This window comes from Gracilinanus agilis, chromosome X (assembly GCF_016433145.1).
Source record: "Gracilinanus agilis isolate LMUSP501 chromosome X, AgileGrace, whole genome shotgun sequence".
Taxonomy (NCBI): Eukaryota; Metazoa; Chordata; class Mammalia; order Didelphimorphia; family Didelphidae; genus Gracilinanus; species Gracilinanus agilis.
Window position 1 is genome coordinate 38,805,101 of NC_058136.1, and position 22,464 is coordinate 38,827,564.

The 22,464-nt window shown below is 42.7% G+C and overlaps 1 protein-coding gene across 1 annotated transcript in view; it reads left to right on the top strand.

Annotated features, from left to right (window-relative positions):
- Positions 1–22,464, top strand: part of LOC123253649 (sodium/hydrogen exchanger 2-like) — an 81,415-nt gene that overhangs the window by 38,412 nt on the left and 20,539 nt on the right. The window contains exons 6-7 of the mRNA XM_044682809.1: positions 10,406–10,623; positions 20,417–20,613. Of these exons, the coding sequence (XP_044538744.1) occupies positions 10,406–10,623; positions 20,417–20,613 (415 nt within the window). The remainder of the gene's footprint in view (positions 1–10,405; positions 10,624–20,416; positions 20,614–22,464) is intronic.

A 22,464-nucleotide genomic window follows, 5' to 3' on the forward strand; every position in this document is an offset into this window, starting at 1 on the left:
TGAAGGGCCTATTTAATTTGGCTCCCAATACATTTCCAGAAAGTCTCATTTCATATTCTTCCCATTGTGTACTCCATTACCTTCCAAGAAAACTGGCCACTTATACCCAAGTCTGATATTCCATGTCCCAATTTCATGCATTGTATAAACTGTCTATCCTCTCTCTCTTTCTGGAATCTGTACCCACATCATTGCCTTCTTTTGGAATCTGTAAATTCCTTCAAGGCTCAGCTCAGGGACCCTCTTCCCTGGGGAGGCTTTCCTGATCTCTGCTGTTAATGTTCTTCACAAACCCTAAGAACCATCCATACTGGCTTTCTTTCTCTTTCCTGCGTAAGCCAGTGTATCTTCTAGTTTTGTGCTTTTCCCCTGGTTGCCCCCCAGACCTGGGATGCCCTTTTGCCTCACCTCTGCCTTTTAATTTCCTTGGCTTCCTTTAAGATTCTGTTCAAAGCTCCTAGTGCCTTCCATCTGATATTGCCTTCTGTCTACTCTGTACCTCTCTTGTATGGACATAGACCTTTGTATGTCGTATCCATCAGACTGTGAGGTCCTGGAGTCCAAGAACTGGTTCTACTTCCTTTGAAGGCTTCTGAATACTTGGTGATTGATTGGTTGATTCTTCAGTCCCGTAACTCTTACTCTGCTAGGTGCTATATGAAAAGAATTGATGAGATGGATTTTCTGCTGTCTAGGAGCTTACAACTTGAGGCGACATTAATGTGTCACTCTTTATATAAGTAATGAGGAGTGATTACATTGTTCAAATTTCTTAAGACATCACTTCTTATAAAATAACACATGTTTATAAATGTTACAGTTTTAAGAAACTGTGTATACTTTTCCAGTTCAACTCCTAAAATGCTTTGGCTCTTTTAAAAATAGCATAATCTTCTAATTTTTAATGATGGGTGAAATGAGATTTTGAAATCCAAAAATGAACAAGGAAAGAATAAGGAGGAAGTAGGAAAACTGAAGGTCACAGTGTCTGGCGAATTAAAAAAAAACTGCCTACCTTGTTATGTGCTCTGTGTTGAGTGATCTCTGATAGTGAAAGGGAATGGAATGAAAGAGGGAGGCCAGGGAACCTTATCAAGGAGCTGGGAAGCAGCCCCAGATTAACGCATGGCAAATACTGTCCTGTCAGGAGCCATATTTAGCTTCGTTCAGTTTGCGGTCGTTGTCCCCAGAAGTTGTAGCTGCTGATTCCATTGGCACCAGGTCTTTTGGTATGAGATCTTTCTCTTAACTCAGTGCAAATTGTGATGACCAAGTTACCCTAACAGTGAAAGAATGGAACTTGAGTGCCAATGAGTGCTGTGCAGCCTCCAGTTCAGTGTGTGTAAACTTGGGAAGTGCCCCGGGGAGGTTCCTGGCAGCTCTAGATCTCTAGGATCTTATGGTGTTTGGACCATACTGCTGCAGGTACCTGCAAGGATGACCAGCCTCCTGAAGCGACCTTTATTGAACCATTATTTAGGGGGCCCACGTTTGGATACTTTGATGGATCCATGGGCGTATCGAGTTGGGTAATAATGACTGACATTCATAGAAGTAAGACCTGAAAGTTTGCAAAACATTTTCTTTGTCTGATGTCACTGGAGTATCTCAACAACACAGGGAGATGTACTCTACTCCAGATAGCATCCTTTTTGTTCTATAGACGAGGAAGCCAAGACCCAGAGAGGGGAAGTGACTGTCAAGAGTCACACGGTTAATAAGTGAAAGAAGCAGGATTTCAACCCAGGGACTCCGCCTCCAAGTTCAACCTGTTAGATTCACTATAACCCGTGGCCTTCAGCAGTGCGGCTCGTAGCCTCCTCAGCCCTCATCTTGTTCAATTCTTGAATCCTTGTCCATTGCCTTTCTTATGTCTTCTGAAGAAAGTCCACTTAGAAAGCTTTCCTATAGATCTCCAAACATTGCATGGATACTATATCTCATTTTTCCTTATTACATTTTGGAGCACATGGACTGCTTATTCAGTGTCTTCTTTCTTAAACCTTTACTTTGTGTCTTACAATCAATACTAAGTAATTGTTCTAAGGCAGAAGAATGGGAAAGTCTAGACAATTAAGAGTTAAGTTACTTGCCTAGGGTCATACATCTGAAGCTAGATTTGAACCCAGGACCTCAGGTTTTCTAAGCGTGGCTCTCTAACAACTGAGCCACCTAACTGCCCTTCATTCATTGTCTTTTGACCTTGCTTTGTGATTGGCCAATCTTTAAAAAAAACCTGAAGCTTTATTGATGCTTTCTTCTTCTTTTTTTATATTACTGTAACTTTCCAGAGATTCCTGCCTTTCCTCCACCCCAGACCCTCAAAGCATCTTCCCTTGTAACAAATAAGTAGAGTTTAGAGAAAAAAAGGAAATCTCTGAAAACATATGGCTCTTTCCATTTCCACAGCCCACTACCTCTCTATCTTTTATTTCCTGGTAATTTCTAAGCCTCAGTTTCTCTTATCTGTAGGAAATGATGATAATACTTGGACTCCTTTTTTTTTAAGAAACCATACCCTTCCTCTTGGTGTCATTACTATGTATTGGTTCCAAGGCAGAAGAGTGGTAAGCGTAGGCAATGGGGGTCAAGTGACTTGTCCAGAGTAACACAGCTAAGACGTAGCTGAGGCCAGATTTGAACCCAGGACCTCCTGTCTCTAGGCCTGACTCTCAATCCACTTAGCCACCCAGCTGCCCCTTGAACTCCCTTCTTGACAAAGTTGTTGTGATGAAAGCTTTCTATAAACAGCAAAGCACTAATAGGGAAATGGAAATGATTTTTATTTCTATAAGTAGAAAACAGAGTAGGCCTCCCCGCCTCCCATATTAACCTAAGGAAATAATCAGCATGTACTTGTTTGATTATTGTATTTTGAGATCTGTATTGTCAGTGTGACCTCAGGCCACTTTAGAATGTAAGCTGCTCAAGAACAGGAGCTATGTTGTGGTTATTTTCTATAAATGTAGCATGATATTAAAGAGCAACAATTTCCAATTGAGGCCAAGAAGGATTGTGGCAAAGAAGGCACAGAGCAGTTAGCAGGCTACAAATCTATCCTGGGCAGTCATTTCATTGTCCCCATCTTCAAAGCTGGCCCTTGGGTTGAATTCTTGAGTTAGATCAAGGGTTCTTAAACTTGGGTCCATGGGCCCCAAGACATTTTAGGGGATTGGTGAGCTTGGTGAGAAAAAAAAGTTTCTCTTTATTTTCACCAGCCTCTAACTGAAATTTGGCATTGCCCTCAGTGATTTCAAATATTCTCTGAGAAGAGGTCCATAAGGTTCACCAGACTACCGTAGCTCACAACTAAAAGGTGGAGCCTGGAATTAGACACTGTAGGATTTAAAAAACGTGAGCATCCCAGGATGGTGGAAAGAAAGAGGACTGAATGTGGAGTCGTAGGACTTTGGTTTAAATCTATGCCATGGCCTGTTACCTGAATGTTCTTGAACGAGTCACCTAAACTCTGTGGGGTCTTCGTGTCCCCATCTCTCCAATGAACTAGATGACCTTCAAGCTCCCATCCATTTCTAAATCTTTGTGAGCCAATCACTGTTTTTATGGATTATTATTGAACATTCATATTGAAAGGAAATATATTGAACCAAGGTAGTTTATCTTTTGGAAGCTCCCATAAAGCTTATAATTATTAATTTTTAAACCCTTACCTTCCTTCTTAGAAACAATACTATGTATTGGTTCTAAGGCAGAAGAGTGGTCAGGGCTAGGCAATGGAGGTCAAGTGACTTGCCCAGGGTCAAACAGCTGGGAAGTATCTGAGGCCAAATTTGAACCCAGGACCTCTCATCTCTAGGCCTGGCTCTCAATCCACTGAGATACCGAGCTGCCCCCACTTGAATTATTTTTAGAAGGTTTCAATGTTAGCTGATAATTGGTATGACTTAATCCTGGATATGGGCATAAGGGGACCAGCTTGGTGGACTGACTAAAAAAACACACAAAAAAACAGGGAGCATTCTTATTCCACAAGAGCTTAGTTGTGAAAGCAGCAGTAATGGCAGCAGGTAAAGGGAGAGTGATTTTTTTTAAACCCTTGTACTTCGGTGTATTGTCTCATAGGTGGAAGATTGGTAAGGGTGGGCAATGGGGGTCAAGTGACTTGCCCAGGGTCGAGAGTGATCTTTGTTGGCGTGGGCCCTATCATGGTGAAATCACAAATCTTTGACGTGCCAAAAGTACAGAGTTGTCAATATGAGACAAAGATGAAAATGACCAACTCTGGAAGAGTTGGGGTAAATGGGCATATCGATGCACTGTTGGTGGTGTTGTGTGTGAATTGGCTCTGCTGTTCTGGAAAACAATTTGGTACATTGCCCCCAGTGTTATCGGGCCTGCCCGTTGGCCCAATGATATCGCTACTAGGCCAGTGCCCCCACAAGGGATTGAGAAAGACGAAAAGGAACCATAGCTACCAAAATATTTATGGAAGCTCTTTTTTTGTAATAGCAAAGAACTGGAAACTAAGGAGCTGCCCTTCAAATGGGAAATGCTTAAACAGATAATGATAGATTAATGTAATGGAATACTCTTGTGCCATAAGAAAGTGAAGAGATGGTTTTAGTGAAACCGGAGGAGACTTTATGAACCAGGGCAGTGTGAAGTGAGTAGAATTAGAAGAACAATTTATATCAGGATATCAATATGGTAAAAACAAGCAATTCTGAAAGACTTGAGAACTCTGATTGGTGCAATGGTCCACCACAATTTCAGAGGTCCAATGGTGAAGTGCGCTAACTACCTTCTGCGTTGAGGCTTAATATAAAAAAAAACCAAGCTAGGCGACTGATCCCATCATCTCCTGGCAAACAGAGAGAAAAGAAATGGAAGCAGTGTTAGATTTTATATTCTTGGGCTCAAAGATCACTGCAGATGGTGACTGCAGCTATGAAATGAAAAGACACTTGCTCCATGGAAGGAAAGCTATGGCAAATCTGGACAGCTTACTGAAAAGCAGAGGCATCACTTTGTTGACAAAGGACTGCATAGTCAAAATCATTTTTCCAGGCGCAATTGGAATGGCTTTGAGTGTGTGACTATGAGGAAAGCTGAGCACCACAGAACCGATGCTTTCAAATTGTGCTGCTGGAGATTTTTGAGGGTCCCCTGCATAGCAAGGAAACCAAAGCAGTCAATATATAAAGAAACAAATTGAGACTATTCTCTGATTGACTGTCAAATACTGAAGTAGAAGCTTAAATACTTTGGCCACATAGTAAGAAGACAGAAATCAATGGAAAAGATGCTGATGTTGGGAAAAATTGAAGGCAAAAGGAGAAGGAGATGGCAGAGGATGAGATGGATTGATTGTATCATGGAAACAATGAACATGAACTTGGGCTGACTGAGAGATAGAGAAGGATAGAAGAGTCTGGCTTGCTATGGTCCATGGAATCACAGAGTGAGATACAACTGAATAACTCAATAGCAACAACAACAACAAACCCATTTTTATTATTTTTATTTCATTAATTTGTTATTTTTTCTTTTCTTCTTTTACTTTTTTTTAAAACCCTTGTACTTTGGTGTATTGTCTCATAGGTGGAAGATGGGTAAGGGTGGGCAATGGGGGTCAAGTGACTTGCCCAGGGTCACACAGCTGGGAAGTGGCTGAGGCTGGGTTTGAACCTAGGACCTCCCATCTCTAGGCGTGACTCTCAATCCACTGAGCTACTCAGCTGCCCTCTCTTCCTTTTAATGGGGATGATATCAGGAGTACGTATCCTCCATGGCTGTGGTGAAGTCAGAATCACAAAAGCAATTAGAATAATGGTCTCTCAATCCACTGAGCTACCCAGTTGCCCCCAGTGCCAGATTGTTTTGATGATGACTGCTCTATGGTACAGTTTAAGATCTGGTACCACAAGGCTACCATCTTTAACATTTTTTTCATTAGTTCCCTTAATATTCTTGACCCTTTGTAATTCCAGATTTAAAAAAAACCCCACCTTTTAAAATAGAGATGATGAATTCAAGATGCAGAATGAGATATATACCTTTTGGACACGGCTAAGATGGGAATTTATTTTGCTTCATTATGCATATTTGTTATAAGGGTTTCACATTTCTTTGTGGGGGGGATTCAGGAAGATAGAAGGGAAAAAATAAATGCTTGAGAGTTGGAAAAAATTAATTTCAAGCAATGTGAAAGAAAAGAACATGATTCATTCTGTTCTTTGTATTTGTATATAACATGCCTAACAGAGTACCCAGCATATGATGAGTATTTAATAAATGCTTATTGATTGAAAAAAATAAATATAAAATGGAATTTCTAAGGAGTCAGATCATTTTTGCTGTTGCTGAGAAAAGCACCCATATAATGGCAACTCACATTTCTCATTCACAACTTGTCCAAGTTACACAGAGGCAAAAAGTCAGTGACAGATTGGGAACAGATGGTAACTGATCACACTTTGGAAGCTTGGTCGTTTTCTTGTTGACCAAGTTCACCTACTTCAAGTTACTAAGCCTAAAGGGAAAATAGTGATTAAAAAAAATTGGCCTGTACCATTGAACACAATCAAGAAACACTCCTCATTGCTGGAAGAATTCCCAATCTATTTAGAGGACAAAGCAGCAACACTTTATAACAAGGACAGAAGAGGCAGCTCTTTTTATGTCTCAGGAGATGAGAGAATAAGTGAAATTTGTCAAAGAAAACAATACAGGTTGGTGACCATGCTGGATTTGCGTGCTAAGGAGGACTTGGGATTTATACCTTCAAAAGAACTAAAATAGTCACTAGATAAGGTCACAGTGTAAATTGTGTTGTTGCTTTCTTCTGTATCGAGGATAGATTGTATTATTCTAGTCTTCTTTGTTCCTATGAGGATCAAATTCATTTGTGTCACAGAAGCAAAAATATTTGTCTCATACTGAGGTAAAACCTTGGGAAAATTCGAATCCACAGCCCTCTCCCAATTCAAGAAAGAGCAAAAGCTGGATACCATTGTCTTGGTCTTTGTCCTCTATGTTCTCTGGGATGGCTTCCGTGCACTTAGAGCTCTCTGTTCAGTTCTGGGAGCCACGGTTTAAGGACACTGAGAAGTCAAAGAGTATCCAGAGGACAGCAGCTGGGAAATACTTGAGTCCATGCCTTCAGAAATCAGTTGAATGACCTGGAGAAGACATGTGAGGGACAGGATATGGATGTTCGAGTATCTGACTTGTTTTGCTTAGCCCTAGAAGGTAGAACCAGGAGCAATGAATGGAAATTGGAGAGGCATAGATGTGAGTTTGATATGAGGAAGAAATTCCTGATAATTAGAGTTCTTCCCAAATGGACTGAACAGCTTTAAGAGGTGGTGAGTTTCTCCCTCCCTGGAAGTCTTTAAGTATAAGTCTGGATGCTCACTTGTTGGTAGAGGACATTATTGCTTGGGAATGAATTGGGCTGGATGCCCTCTTAGGTTCTTCCCTTCTCTGATTCTTTGATTCAATCCAGAGAAAAGATGATTTTGGATTAGGTAAAACCTGAAAAGGAGTCGGCCTGGTTCAATGGCTAGAGTTCTGCCATTGCAAGGGGGGAGGATGTGAAACCAAACAGGAATTCTCCTACTTACTAACCGTTTGAATCTGGGCAAGTCAATCTTTCTCTGCCACAGGCAACAAATAAGTAAGTTCTTAGGATTTATCTCCTAAGGCAGAGACAGGTTCCAGTGTGCCTTAGTGGCCTGGGGAGGAGTGAGTGTAAGAGGGACGAGTTCACTATGCCGCCTGAAACTCAAAACCTTCCCAGATTTTGGCACAGTGGACACCTGCAAAGCACCAGCCAGTGCTGGCACAAATCCAAGGCCATGTACGTCTCATACTCCTTCTGCAGATGCACCAATAAGAACTTCAGTTCAATTCAACAAGCCTTTATTAAGTGCAGTGATTACGTGCCAAGCACTGTACTGGCACCAGGTGTACACAGACAAGAGCAAAATGACTCCTGCCCTTAATTAAAGAGTTTAGGTTCTATTAGGGGAAAACACATTCCCAGAGAAGTACCGACAGAGTATATGCTGAGGAAATAGAAGGTAATTTTGATGGCTGCAATAACAAAGGGAGGCGCCTGAAAAGGTAATACCGAGCTGAGCCTTGAAGGAGGCTGTGAGCTGGACATGAGGCAAGGGAGCTTCCAGGAATGGAGGAACAGTCTGTTCAAAGCCACACGGGAGGGGCATGGAATGCCCTTCATGGGCAATAGCAAATAGAGCAGCCTCGTCTGTGGTGGAGGCATCAATGGGACATGACTCCGGAAAGACTTTTTGGAGTCATATTGAGCAGGACTTGAAAGGCCAGACAGAGGACTTCATCTTTGTTCTTCAAGGCATTGCATTCAAGGGTAAATGGAGGTAGTCAGTCCTCCAACTAATGAATTCGGCCTAGGGGAGCCTGGGCAAATCACTGAGGCAACTCTCTTAAGTATGTAAGTTACAGAGAAGGTGCTGACCTGCTTTGGGAGAGGGAGTTTCCTCCTTCAGAAGGTCCCTCTACCAGTATGATCATTGTTCTAGCTCCTATCTCATAGGAATCAATGGTTCTCTTCCTCACGCCATATCTAATGGAGCTCAGTATTCTTTTGGAATCGGCCTGAATTCTCTGGCTTCATTCTACACTGTTCTGAATGAGGCTATTGCTGGAGAGCAGTCTAGCCTGTCCCCAAGTCATTATACTGGTATACTTCTCTTGTGGGTCTGCATTTAGTCAAGACCAAAAGCCGTTCCCAGATACTAATGGCCAACTGCTAAACTACTTCTATCCTCTGTTTGCTTCGCCATCTTCACTTTGTTCTTGGGTGCACAGCCGAGGAAGGATTTGTTTGCCAAAGGTGACCTGGCCAACATTTTGAGTGATATTTGGGAACTAAATAAGTGCTTCTCTCCTCCCACTTCCCATCTCCCCAGGATGTTCTTCTGTCTTGCTGTTTTCTCTCTCCAACTGTGCCTACTCCAGAGGGTCTGCATTTTTAGTAGTGACTCTCAAAGGTGCAAAAGTGCCTCAGTGTGAAGTGGCTTCCTAGGCATTGTCTCTGGCTGGCTACTATCTCTCCTTCCTTCTCTCCTACTCCAAGAAGGGAAGAAATCCATATCGATTTGGTACGCTTCCTCAGAAAGGTTGCCTACTCCTGCCACAGGCCTTTGGAAAAATGCCCGATTGCCCAGTGGAGTTGTCCAACCCTACACAGCTGTGTGTATGAAAGACAGCTGGAAAAATTTGCTGGCCAAGAATTGCATTTGCAGCTTGAGAGGCATTTTCAAATGATCGGTGAGACTTGAGAAGGGGCTTCTAACAAGGAGGGCCAGAGGAGGACAGACTGGTTTCCCTGGGACTACAAATGGCTGACCAACAGGCCAAGACCTTGATGGGGTAAGCCAAGGGCCCCGCTATTTGGACAGAGATGGAGGCCATGAGCGTACGGCCATCAATTCTGGCATGCGGCAGCTTTGCGCTGAGTGGTGACAGATTCGAATATGAATATGAATGAATGAAAAACAGAGCAAAGTGGGTAAGCCACTAAAAAGCTTCCCGCACTTCCGAAATTGGTTTCATTAATAAAACAGCAGTGCTTTGGAGAACACAGGAAATAGATTTCTCATCTTTAGCACCTGCTTCTCACTGATTTACTGCCAGCCAATGATTAGGCTCTGTCAGACCCAGCCTGCTTTAAGGAGGACAGATTAGGCCAAGTTAAGGATGCTAAAGCAGGCAGGTAGTTCTCAGCACACAAAAGGATGTCAAAAAGTGCCACTGATTCGGGAGACAAAGCATTCGGTCACCTCGAAAATGGAATGGAAAACCGGAATGCTGGTGGGACTGCTTGGTGATGGTGGTGGCTATTCTTAAGTTGGCTTGACACCTTTTGTTTTGTGTTACAGTTCTCCCTCTCAGCCCTCCCCTACCATGAATTGAACCCCTCCTTATAACAGAAAAGTCATATAAGGAATATGACTCGTGCCTGATGGCATAAGCCATGTTTTGCCCCTGTGTCCCCTACCTCCCTATAAAGGGTAAGGGGGTACGCTCCATCAACTCTTCTCCCAGATTAACATTGGCCACTGTGGTCCAGTAGAGTTCAGCTCCCTGTCAGGGTTGTTTGCCTTTACAGTGCCTTAGTCACTGAGTAAACTCTATTTCCAGTTCTTTGGTTCCATAAAAAGGCCACAATGAATATTTTGGCATACATTAAGGGCTTACTTTTTGTTATTCTTCTCCCTAGAGTATATGCCCAGTGACAGGTTCGCTGGGTCAGAGGGGATGAATAGCTTAGCAACCACTAGTTTCTCATGTTCTGGAATGAACCAGGGCCTGGTGAGTCCTGGCAAGCCAGACTTGAGCTCAAGGTTGATTTGCGAACTCCTGTCCTCTTAATGCGAATGTCGTTTTTCTTCTCCAGCGTCATTGCCTGTGCCATGAGCATGAAGCGCTATGTGGAGGCCAACATCTCCCAAAAGTCTCACACCACCATCAAGTACTTTCTGAAGATGTGGAGCAGTGTGAGTGATACGCTCATCTTCATCTTCCTCGGGGTTTCAACCATCAGCGAGAACCATGAGTGGAACTGGCCATACATTTGTTTCACCATCATTTTCTGCCTGGTGTGGCGAGCATTAGGTATGGGACCAAGACTATTTTGGTATGAGCCAAATGAGCTGAACTTTGGGCTGAATTAGACATGACAGCTTTCAAACGCCCAGAGAGTATGTAGTCCTAAAATCCCAAATGGAGAGCTGGAGGGACTTCACAGGTTTTCTTGGTTTAGCTCTGTCATTTGACAAAGAAAAAAAAAAGCCAGAGGCTCACAGGGTTGTAGAAACTTGCCCAAAGACTCATGGGCCATAAGTAGCAGAGTGAGGATTCAACCTAGACCTTCCAGCTCTTTTACCACTGACTGTGATACTTTTTCCTTAGAGGTAGACTATCTTATTTGCATGACAATATAAACTTTCTATACTTGTAACTTAGCATCACCTCTCTGGGTCTTTGTTTCCCAGGTCCTAACAAAATTTGACATAGAATGAGGTGAGAAGACTAAAGGCCCCTCAACAGGGTTTTTGGGGGCAAGCCACTGGCGAATTGTGATTTATCTTGGTGGAGGGAATATTGACAGCAGTATAATAAAGGAGACTGAGCAGTGCAATGGAAAGCAGGCTGGATTTGGAGGACCTGAGTTCAAGTCACAACTTTTCTGGGCATCAATTTCCTCTCTAATTAGGCTAAATGGCTGCTAAGGTTCTCTAGCTCTTAGTCGGCGACTCTAATATATTAATATTGTTATTGTTACTAGGTGGGTTGGGCTACCTCTGCTGCCCTCCCTGACGTGAGTACACTCAACTAGTCCTAGTGGCTCTAGGTATAACTCTTGAAGGGCAGACTGTACCATCCTTGGCCTGTGTTGGCAGTAGGAAAGGAACGTGGGCCTTGCAACTAGAGTGATCTGTATGCTCCTGCCTTGTCCTTCCTACTTTCCAGTATCACTGTGGATATTTGGTGCTATTGCTCTCCAACAGTAATGGAGAACCTTTTAGCGACCCCGCCCCCTAGAGACCACATGCCACCCCTCCTTACCCCACACAGGGGAGGTAGAAAACACTCCCATTGGGCTGCTGGGCAGAGGGGCAGGTGACTTGAGGAATATCCTTTAGGTGTATGGAGAGGGGGAAGGTAGTGGCCTGAGTGCTCCTCTCCCCTCCAGCTCTACTGAGTGTGAGTTGCCCCCTTACTCCCTGGTGCTCCCATTGGGCTGCTGGGTGGAGGAGCAGGGGATATGAAAAAATGTCTGCACATATGGTAGAAAGGGGGAGGGGAGCAGCTCTGCCCGAGTCTCTCTTTGGGCAACAGTGTGGGGCCACTGAGAGGGCTTTGTGTGTCTTCTTTGGCACTTGTGCCATAGGTTTGCCATCACTGGCAAGGAAGTCAGAAGTGATCTGCCATAAATATACTGTATGACTAAGATCCAGTCACTTCACCTCTCTTTGCTTCCAATTACTCCTGTATAAACTGGTGTTGGGGTGGGGGAGTAGGGGTGTGGAATAAAGCTAGATGACTTCTAAGGTAGGGCTTTGCCAGTCCTATTATTTTAGGATCTTCTACCTATACCCTAGACTAGGAAAACACTGGGGCTCCAAATCACAGCCATAGTTTTAGACCATCGTCTCATTCCTGTCTCGGGATTTTCTCCTAAGATTACCTACATTCATAAACTTGAGAACAGGAAAGGCCTTGAGAAATCACCTCATTGAAACCCACTCCTTCCCATTTGATGGATGGAGAAACTGAGTCTGAGAGAGAAGAAGTGACTTTCCCCAGCTTCATAGCTCAGGAGTAGAAAGGCCATAATTTAAATGCTCTAGGTCAAAGCTCCTTGCTGTTCCACATCAATTGTTTCATAGTAGGCCGGGGCTGCAGGCAAGGCAAGTGCCCACGTGGGCTATGCCACGTTAGCCTGCAAACTTCATTGCTTCATTACAAGCTAAACAGGGCCTCCTCTTTATCTTACAATTTATAGCTTCTCTAGGTATTCTGTTTATAGTTCATCATCTTTGCTTGACATTTATATCGTGCCCTCCCCCTTCTTTCCCAACGAACAGTCATCACTGCACTGTTAGCCCTTGCAGGGAGCCGAGACACGTCCCCCCATGGAGATGGAGAAGCATATTAGGCAGATTGCCCAGGTGTGTGAGGAGGAGCAATAAGGCAGGCTGGGCTGCTTGATTAGCCATTAACATGTGTATAGGGTGCTTATTACCAGGAAAGGCAGCAGCCACATGTCATCCAGGTTCAGAGGAGCCCATCTCCTGCTCTTCCCAGGCACAGTGCAAAGCCTCACAGAAGCTATAAAATGTCTGGATTGTCGTCGTTGTTGTTTAATAAAATCACTTTTTAAGTGAAATGGGAAAACAAATCTCCTCAGACCGTTTACCTCAAGATCAGTGATGGGGAAAGGTAGCGTGATCTCATTTAAGGAGGTCTCTTTGCAGAGATTTAGAGCTGGAAGCAGGGGTGTGCTTGTGAGCTGATTGTTACATTTTCAGTGTGAGCACTTACACCTGAGAAATCTGCAAATATTACTAATCAGGATTTGATTTCTGGTTTTGTTGATTGTTTAGACTTAAGAAAGTGATATAGAAAATGATGACAGTGCAGATTAAACTTAAATGTGTATTATGCACAGAGAAGAGAGAAGATTTTGGAGAAGAAAGCAATCACCAGTCCCTGAGGCTGAATAGAGGTTAAGAAGGATGAGGACTGAGAAAAGGCAAGTAGCATTGGCAATTAAAAGACCACCGGATGGGGACAGCTGGGTGGCTCAGTGGATTGAGAGTCAGGCCCAGAGATGGGAGGTCCTGGGTTCAAATGTGGCCTCAGTCACTTCCTAGCTGTGTGACTCTGGGCAAGTCACTTAACCCCCATAGCCTAGCCCTTACAGCTCTTCTCTGCCTTGGAACCAATACCCAGTATTGTTTCTAAGAAGGAAGGTAAGGGTTTTATTAAAAAAAAAGACCACTGGTAACTTTGGAGGGGGTAATTTTAGTTGAATGAGGCTGTTGCACCATTGCTGAGGTCTGCATGAGATTGCAGGAGGATCAGAGGGAAATTAGAGAAGTGGGGGCACTAACTATCAAAGGTTTTCTCAAGGAGGAGGAATATTGCAGGGATAGGCGTATCAAGTGATGTTTTCTGAAGAATGGAAGAGACATGAACATGTTTGTAGGCATCAGGGAAGCCACCAGTGGATGGGGAAAATTGGAGGATGAGAGAGATAAGATAGAGGAGACAATCTATCAGAGAAGACGGGCGGAGATGGGATTAAGGATGCTGGGAGAGGAGATTGCCTTGCCAAAGATAAGTGCCCAGAGTGAAGGGCAGTGAAGGGAAGAGGTCGGTGATATGAGATGAGGAGAAGGGGAGGAGAAAGAACTATTGGCAAAAGGTTTCTAGCTGTTTTAGTGAAGTAGGGTGAAGTCCTCAGCTTGAGGAGTGGGAGAGGTGCCACAGGACATTTCAGGAAGGATGAAAAGGTTTGGAAAATTCACCATGGTGAGCGAAATTATGATTTGATTAGGGAGGTGTAAAAGTATTGACTCACTTCAGTGAGAGCCCATTTGAGATTGTGTAACATGGAACTGTAGTGGTTCCAGTCACCATATCTTTGGGATTTTTCTCCAGCTTCATTAAGCAGCACATGGATAGGAGGGAAGACAGCAGATGGTGGTAGTAATCCAAGGCTGGGCTTTGCAAAGTGTAATTGGCAATAGGAGAAGAGAGCAAAGGCTTGAGTGTGGAGGATAGTATTGAATTAAACTGATTCACCAAGAAGTTGATAGGGAAGGGAGAATGGGGTGATGGCTTGGGAAAGAATTGATGGTGAGGTTGAAGTTAGGGGTTGCAAGGAAGAGGAAAGGATGGGATGGTAAAAGATTATGATCAGATAAAAGCATTTTGGAGTTTATGAACATGGAAGAAATATAGGGAACAGAGCCAAATTTGTAAGAATAATAGTCATTCGCCAAGTGATAAATGGATGTGGGATATGAATAGGCCGTTTTCAGAGGAAGAAATTAAAGCTAAGTCATCATGTGAAAGAAATTATCCAAATCACTAATAATCAGAGAAATCCAAATGAAAACAAGTCTCATTGTCTTAAATCTATTGGATTAACTAAGATGACAGAAAAGGAAAAATGACAAATGCTAGAGAGGATGCCATACGCTAATACACTATTGGTGGAACTGTGATCTAATCCAACCGTTCTGGAAGGGAATTTGGCACTGTGCCCCAAAAGCTATTAAATTGTGTATATTCTTTGACCCAGCAATAGTACTACTAGGTCTAAACCCCAAAGAGATTAAAGAAAAAGAAAAAAAAACCCATATATATGCAGAAAAATATTTTATAGCATCTTTTTTGTGGTGGCAAAGAATTGGACATTGAGAGGATGCTCATCAGTTGGGGAGTGGTTGAACAAATTATTGTATATGAATGTGATGGAATACTAAGGTCCTTTTAAGAAATCATGAAAGAGATCGTTTCAGGAAAACCTGGGAAGATTTATATGAGTGGGTGCGAAGTGAAATAAGCAGAGTCAGGACAACAATTTATATAGCAACAGTAATATTGCGAAAATAATCAACTTCCAAAGGCTTAGTGACTCTGGTTAATTCTTTCCCTCGCCTTTTCCCCTCTCAGTCAAGTAGATTTCCTCTTCCTCTCCTCCCCTTCAACTAGTCCTGTTCATCAGTTTTAAATTTTAATTTTTTTGCACCTCCTTACAAAAAAAGATTTCTATCCACTCTCTTCACCATCCATCCTCTCTTTCTGCCTATGCTAGACTCTCATTCTCTGATTCATGACCTCAATAATTATCTGCTCTCTCTCTTTTCTCTGTATTCCTCATGTAATCAAAACTTCCAGGTAATTTATTCTAGATCCTCCCTTCTGGGCAGTTTCTGCCATAGATTTCTCTTGTCCACTGTGCCTCACTCCTAGGACAATGCCAATTATTGCATTTATCAGAGAGGATATTGCTCCATGGTAGTGCCTCTCTCCCATCATATCTTTGATTATACAGCCCTCTACTGATCTCTATCCTTCCTTGGCTACTTTTTGTTCCCCACACATTTGTCTCAAAAATTTCCTCCTTGGGTTCATATTTTCCTAATCTCCCAAGTGCCAGTTGCCCCCACAGGTTCTAATTCTTCCCTTCCAGATATAGGATGAGTAGACTTTTCAAGCACCAGACCTCCCAGGGCACAACCAGTGTAAGGTGCCTATCTCCCTTCATAGACTATAGCTCTCCTCTCACAAGAGCATTCATCAGTGGAATCCCCAGAAACCACCAAGGTGAGGTCTCCTTCTTTTCCCTCTTTTCAATTTTCCACTCCTAATTACCCACCCCTGTAAGCTCTGCTTTTGTTGAGACCTTCCCCCCATTTTTAGCCCTTTATTTGACCCTGCAACATTGCACACTCCTCTATATCCTTCTGCTTTCCTCCCTCCTTCATGTATCATCCCATGTTGTGATATAGTACCATGAAATCATTGATTCACCTGTAGGCAAGGTGAAAGCCTCTTTCTATTCTCCTTGTTGTTGAGCTCTGTTAATGTTGCTGTTCTTGTTTGCTGAATTTATACATCCTACCTGCATCCCACCTGTGTGTTGTTTGGGATGTTCAAGAAGCAAATAACCCCTTCTTTTCTGCTTTTCTTTCTAAAATGTTTTTTAATACCTCTGTTATTGAACATCCATCTTTTTACATGTATGGTGAAGCTTAGAGCTGCAGGATAGAGCATCCTGGGCTATATCCCGAGTTCCATTGCTCTTCAGAACATATTCCATTCCATCTTACATTTTCTAGTGGGTATGGAATAATCTTATATTATTCAAATTTCCTTTCCTTGATATTTGAAGGTCTTTTTCCTGATGGCTTATGGAACTTGTTTCTGAAATGAATTGTTAAATTTAGGGACCATGTGCCTTGGCATTTATAGCCTTGGGTTGTTTTGGTTTTTTTTTGGAAGTGATCTGTAAATTCTTCAATTGCCATTTCATTTTCTATGTTCAGATGTTCTAGGCAAGTTCTCTCTCTCTCACCTGTATCATGGTGTTAAAGTGTTTTTGTTTTGTTGCATTCTCCTGGGAGATCTAGCATCCTTAGGTTGTCTTTAAACATCTTGTCTTCAAGTTCAAAATGTTTTGCTTGCAGAGTGAGTATATTTTCTTTTAATATTTTTTATTTTCTTCTAGATTATCTTTCACTTCTGTGTATTTGAATTCTCAATCTATTGTTCTCTCATTTGTTTCTCTGGTAAGACCTGGCATTGAAGATTCTAGTTTTTGTATTCTGCTTATGATTTTTGCTGTGCAGGCCATAAGTTATGCTCTCATTATTCTCATTTCTCTTTTAGACTACCCAGGAGCAGTGTGTTGTAATTCTAGGTTCTCCTCATCTTCCATGGGGTCCCTCTGTCTCATCAAGAGCTGGATCATTTTTCTTTGTTTTGCAGTATTTATTCCTAGATGCCCAAGTTCATTTACTAGACCTAGAGGCCATATTTCATTCTGTTGTTACTTATTTTTCTGTTGATTCATCTGCTTATATTCAAAGTCTTTGAATTTTATTCTTCCTGAAGTCTCTGGTAATTTTAGTCTATTTTTTCTTCTATTTTCCCATTGTTCACTTTCTGACTCTCTCCTCTGATTGTGGTTTCCTTGGGGGCTGAATCTCAAAGCATCTCAGTTTCCTTTCATGCTTGGCAATTAATAGTTCACCAGACTAGATCTCTGCTCCAAGTGACTTTTACATGGTCAGAACAGATGGGTGCTATTTTGCTCTTTCCCTCAGGCTTTGTGGAATACTCCACACCACCTCCCCCACCTCCATATGGTGTCTGTCCTACTCCCATAGTTCCTTAGTTCTTCAGCTTGGCATTGGTAGTTTGGAGCTTTGCAGTGCTGATGGCTCAGGGCTGACCACCTTAGCACTGGAACTTCAGAGCTTTGTATTGTGGGTACCATAGAATTGTTTTCCTCCTGCGCCCCACCTCACTGGCTTTTGCTCCTGAAGAGCTATTGCCATGCTGGTTGTCTGCTGTATCCTGAAAAATATTCTATGGCCTGGAGCTGGGTCTCCATGGCATTCGAAAGAGGGAGGGAAGCCCAGGAAGTGAGGGTGGGTTTTATTTTAAACCTGTATTGGATATCCCTGGGGTATTCTAGTGCTAGTAGCATGGGAAGGAGGGATACTGAGTAAACTTAGGGTCAGTGAGTGTTGATTCATGTTTTTTTTATCTCTTTGAATTTTAGATGTTCTAGGCCAACTTTTTAAAGAGGGAGCCAAAGGAAAGGAAATGCTCATCTGTCAGTCTGTTTCTAAGTCAACTCTTTCAAAGTTTCATTGCATTGTATCCTACTCATTGTATTCCTCAGATTAGGAATAATGTCGTGGCTGGATAGAACAGGGGCCTTAGGTTGCCTATCACTGTCCCAGGCCATGGATACAAATGAAATTGCTTTGACATTGCTGCATAATTCCTATTTTGATTGCATTTCATCCATGACTTTTTGATCCTCCTTTTCCTTTTGATCTATTTTTCTTTTTAGGTAATTCTTTTCATCTTTTAATTTTTTTTTGCCTCATTTTTGAGCTAGTCAATTCTGGCTTTTATGAGACTATTTTCTTGTTTTAGTTAATGTGCCTCTGTTTCCAGATGACCTATTTTGCTTTTTAACTTCTCCCTTTCCCCAATTTTCTTCAACCTGTCTTGTTTGTTTTTGAATTCTTTTTTGAGCTCTCCTAGAACCTGAGTCCAATCATTGGATTTTTTGAGGTTTTGCTTGACGTTCCTTGGTCCTCCTCTGTTCCATTTGTTATTTGTTCTTTATCCAAATAGAAGCTTTCAATTATAATTTCCTTTTTTTCTTCTGTTTTTTACTCATATTTTTCTTCTTTCACCTTCATTGTGGGCTGTATGTACACTTACTCCTCTGTTTGTTTGCTAAATCTGTAAGTTTGAGCTTTTCTGCCCTGAAGGGGCTTCTTCTCTGCTCTGTTGATATACTGGATTAGACGGGTTGAGCTGACCTGCAGAGCTAATCTTCATCAGGCCAAATCTTTCCCAGCTGACTGCAGAAGCTGAAGGTGAAGGTGTGGAGGCTGAAGGTAACTAGTGGGCCCTCCCCTCTGCTCCTCTCTGCTACCTGCCTTCCTGACAGCTGTAGTCAGAGCCCTGAGCTTCATGTGGTGGTACCAAGGTATTCCATAGTGGTTGCAGCCTTTATTCTGGAATCCCATAGTCAGCCCAAGTCCTACCTCAGGTCTCAGTGCAGTAGGTGGGGAAGGGGTGTTGGGAATTTCCTCTATACCCCAGAATTCAACTTTCTCTGTGTATCTTTCGAGTTGTATTAAGTAGGAGAGTCCTGTAGCTCTGTCTTGCTGTTGGTTTTGGATTTCTGTCTTTTTTGAAGCTCTTTTTTATGGGTATGGAAGGATAGTTAGAGAGGATTCAACTTTGCTGCTTCTGAGTTTCCATCTTGACTCTGCCCTCCATAATTCCCATTTTGGAGAGGCCTGAGAGGTAATGGAGATCAGAGAAAATGACTTTTCTTCCATCTTGGTCACAGGACCTGGAATCTTGCAAGGACAGCCCTAAACAGAGTTTACTACTTCCTGAGTCTCTAGGCAAGACTGATCAGGAGTGGGATTTCAGGACCCCTTCCTCCCAAACCTTCACTTAAGAACTCTGGAACATGGGTCCTGGGTAAGAAGAGAGATACCTGTCTCTTTCAATACCTTCAGCATATAGCATCCCAGGTTTCTTAAAGGTGGCTGCTTACAAACTAGGAATTCAGACACAGTTTATCAGCTTTTCTGAGAATGGATGGAAATATTTTTCTTGGTTTCTGTGACTCATTTTGCAGTTAGCCAGAATACCCATTTCAAGCCCTAAGGAAATACCATCCATAATTCTGATTTCATTTTCAAAATTTGGAACAAAGCAAAACAAAAAAAGAGAGGAAAACCACTTCAAGCAAACTCCGATAGGAGAAGCAAGAGAAGTTGGTAGAAAGAATAGGACCTAGGCTGTGTGATCTGGGGCAACAACTTGACTCTCTGTATCTCTTTTCTTAGCTTTGAAATGGGAGGATGGCTAGGGTCCTTTCCAACTTGAAAAAAATGCCACGAGCTTATGACCAAAGCCTTTAAGAATTTAATTAGTCTTAGCTTTTGAATTATTTATCACCAATCCTTAGAATTCTCATTTAGCTTAATACTAATTTTCTAGACTCCCTTAAAAATATATTTTATTGATGCCTTTTGCTTTTGCATCACAGTCATAGTCACGACTCTCCCCCGAGAAGGACCAAGCAAAAGAATTATGGCACAGGGGCTTTGATCTTCCACTCGGTCCTTCTCAGTCATGCTGGCCCATACCTTTCCTGCCCTTCTTCCCTTTTATCTCACTTTTTCACTCTAGCTGCTAGTCTCCCTAATAGCCTAACTCTCACTCGCCATGGCTACAATGGCCCTTAGACCCAATCACTCATCATCATGCTTTCTATCTATGACCTGTCACACATGATGCCTAAACAGGGACACTCCCACACATTGCCACAACAATTCCACTTGGTGTTTTCTTGGCAAAGATACCGTAGTAGTTTGCCATTTCCTTCTCCAGCTCATTTTACAGATGAGGAAACTGAGGCAAACAGGGTGAAGTAATTTGCTCAGGGTCATACAGCTGGTGACTGAGGCTGTACTTGAAGCCAGATCTTCTTGACTTGAGGCCTGGTTCTTTATCCACTGTACCACCTAGTTGCCTGTTTTAATGTTTATACCTGCCTCCCATTTGTGATAATTGATTCTTTGCTGATTTCTCCCCTCTTCTTTCCTCTTTGGAAATGTAGGTGTCCTTGTGCTGACCTTCTTTGTGAATAAATGTCATGTGAACACAGTCACCAGAAAGGACCAGTTCATTATTGCCTATGGAGGTTTGAGGGGGGCCATCTGTTTCTCCCTTGTTTTTCTCCTCCCCGACTTTCCCCGGAAGAAACTCTTCATTGCAGCAACCACTGTGGTGATCCTCTTCACTGTTTTTGTACAGGTAAATATGGTTCCATAAGGAAATGAAAGAGTGGTGGTTACTTTCTGTCTGAGCATTGAACTGTATATGAAAATGATCCATTATGCTTGTGGTGGTGAACCTGTGGCACATGTGTCAGAGGGGGCACTCAGAGTCCTCTCTGTGGGCATGTGCACCATTGCCCCAGCACGGAGTTCCCCATAGAAACTAGACAGCCAGAGGGGTGTGGGGCTGGGCTGCTCCCCTTCTCTTCTCCACAGGTGCCTGAGGACATTTCTCATACATCACCTACCTCTAAAAGGTTCGCCATCACTGTAGTATACTATGCACTTACCATTATGAAAGTCTGATGTGGCATTGATTTCTCAGCAAATCTGTTAGAGATATTACTAAGACTTTTTGTACCTGGCACAAGGAGTATGTGTGGTTGGTATCTCACCTGAGGTATGGTATTTGGAAGCCCAGAAGCTTCTATGTGCTGAAGGACTGGTTAATTCTAGGAGCTGGAAGAGACTGGAGGGATGGTCAGGTACCTTGTGCTCTAGGACCAGAGGGCAGCTACAGGGAACTGGGCTCTATGGAGGAGTATGGCCATGGCTGGGGAGCAAGTTCCAACTTAGAGTAGTGTTGCTGACATCTTCTAAATGTGGGTTTCTTGGCACCAAGAACCAGTCACCCCATTCTAGGCATGCCTTTGCGGCGAAGAAGCAGAAGGCTACGGAAACCCTTGCTGAATTGCTTGATGTTACTAGCAGTCAAACCCTTGATTTTAGCCCCTTCAAACAAGAGGTCTTTGCAGTGTTGGGGAAGTGGGAGGAAGGCAATGTGAGTACTCACTAGAACATCCCATCCACTTGGTTATTTATTTTGAAGTTCTTTGGGGGCCTGAATTGTCTGCCTTTCTGAGCCATGCAGCTTCCCTAGGCCACTGGCAACTCCATCCACTTCAGATTCTACCATATCTGAGATGAGTGGCAAAAGTCTTATTCGTTTTCCAAGTGACCCTGTATTTACAACTTTCCCCCAAGCTTTCCCACATCGTGGCTACCCAGTACAGTGAAAAGAATGTTCGTTTTGGGCCAGCTAGATGGCACAGTGGAAAGATTGCTAGACTTGGTATCAGGAAGACCTGAGTTCAAATCTTGCCTCAGACACCTCCTAGCTATGTGGCCCTAGGCTAGTCTCTTAAGCTCTGTCAGCCTCGATTTCCTCATCTGTGAAATGGAGATAATAATGGCAGCCACCTTTCAGGGTTGCTGTGAGGGTCAAATGAGTTAATGTTTTTAAAGGACTTTACAGCCTTTTGTACGTAATGATCTATCTAAATGTTCCTTCTCATTTCCAGTCAGCAGACCTGGCTTCCAACCTGGCTCTGCCGCTCACCAGCTGCACTCACGCTTTCGGAAAAGGGAGCCGCAGTGTAGCAAGCATCCATTTTTATTTTTGGTTAATGGTTTGGTTTGGTTAGGTTCCAACATTTATTTTCTTGCTGTTTAAAAATCAATTTTAATTAAGCCTTCAGAAAATCACATTTTATTTAACTAACTTTTAGCCGGCTTTCACTCTAATAGAAGCTTTTAACAGATGAATGCGGGTTTGAAATACAACGTGATTTTCTCGAATTCATTTCCATTTCCTGTGAAATAGCCTCCATGTGCTCGAGTTTGCTCTACTTTCCAGTTTAATAGCATCCATATGTTATCCATAGAGAGGCTGCACTGGGACAGCCCTACACGGATGAAATCACAGCTTTAGTCCAAAAAATAAATGTCATCCCTTAGAGCCGCTCTTTTATTTTCAATCAGAGCTGGAAAACATTGCAATGCATTCGAATCCCTGTCCTTCACCTTCTGCTGATGGATCCTTTGTTTC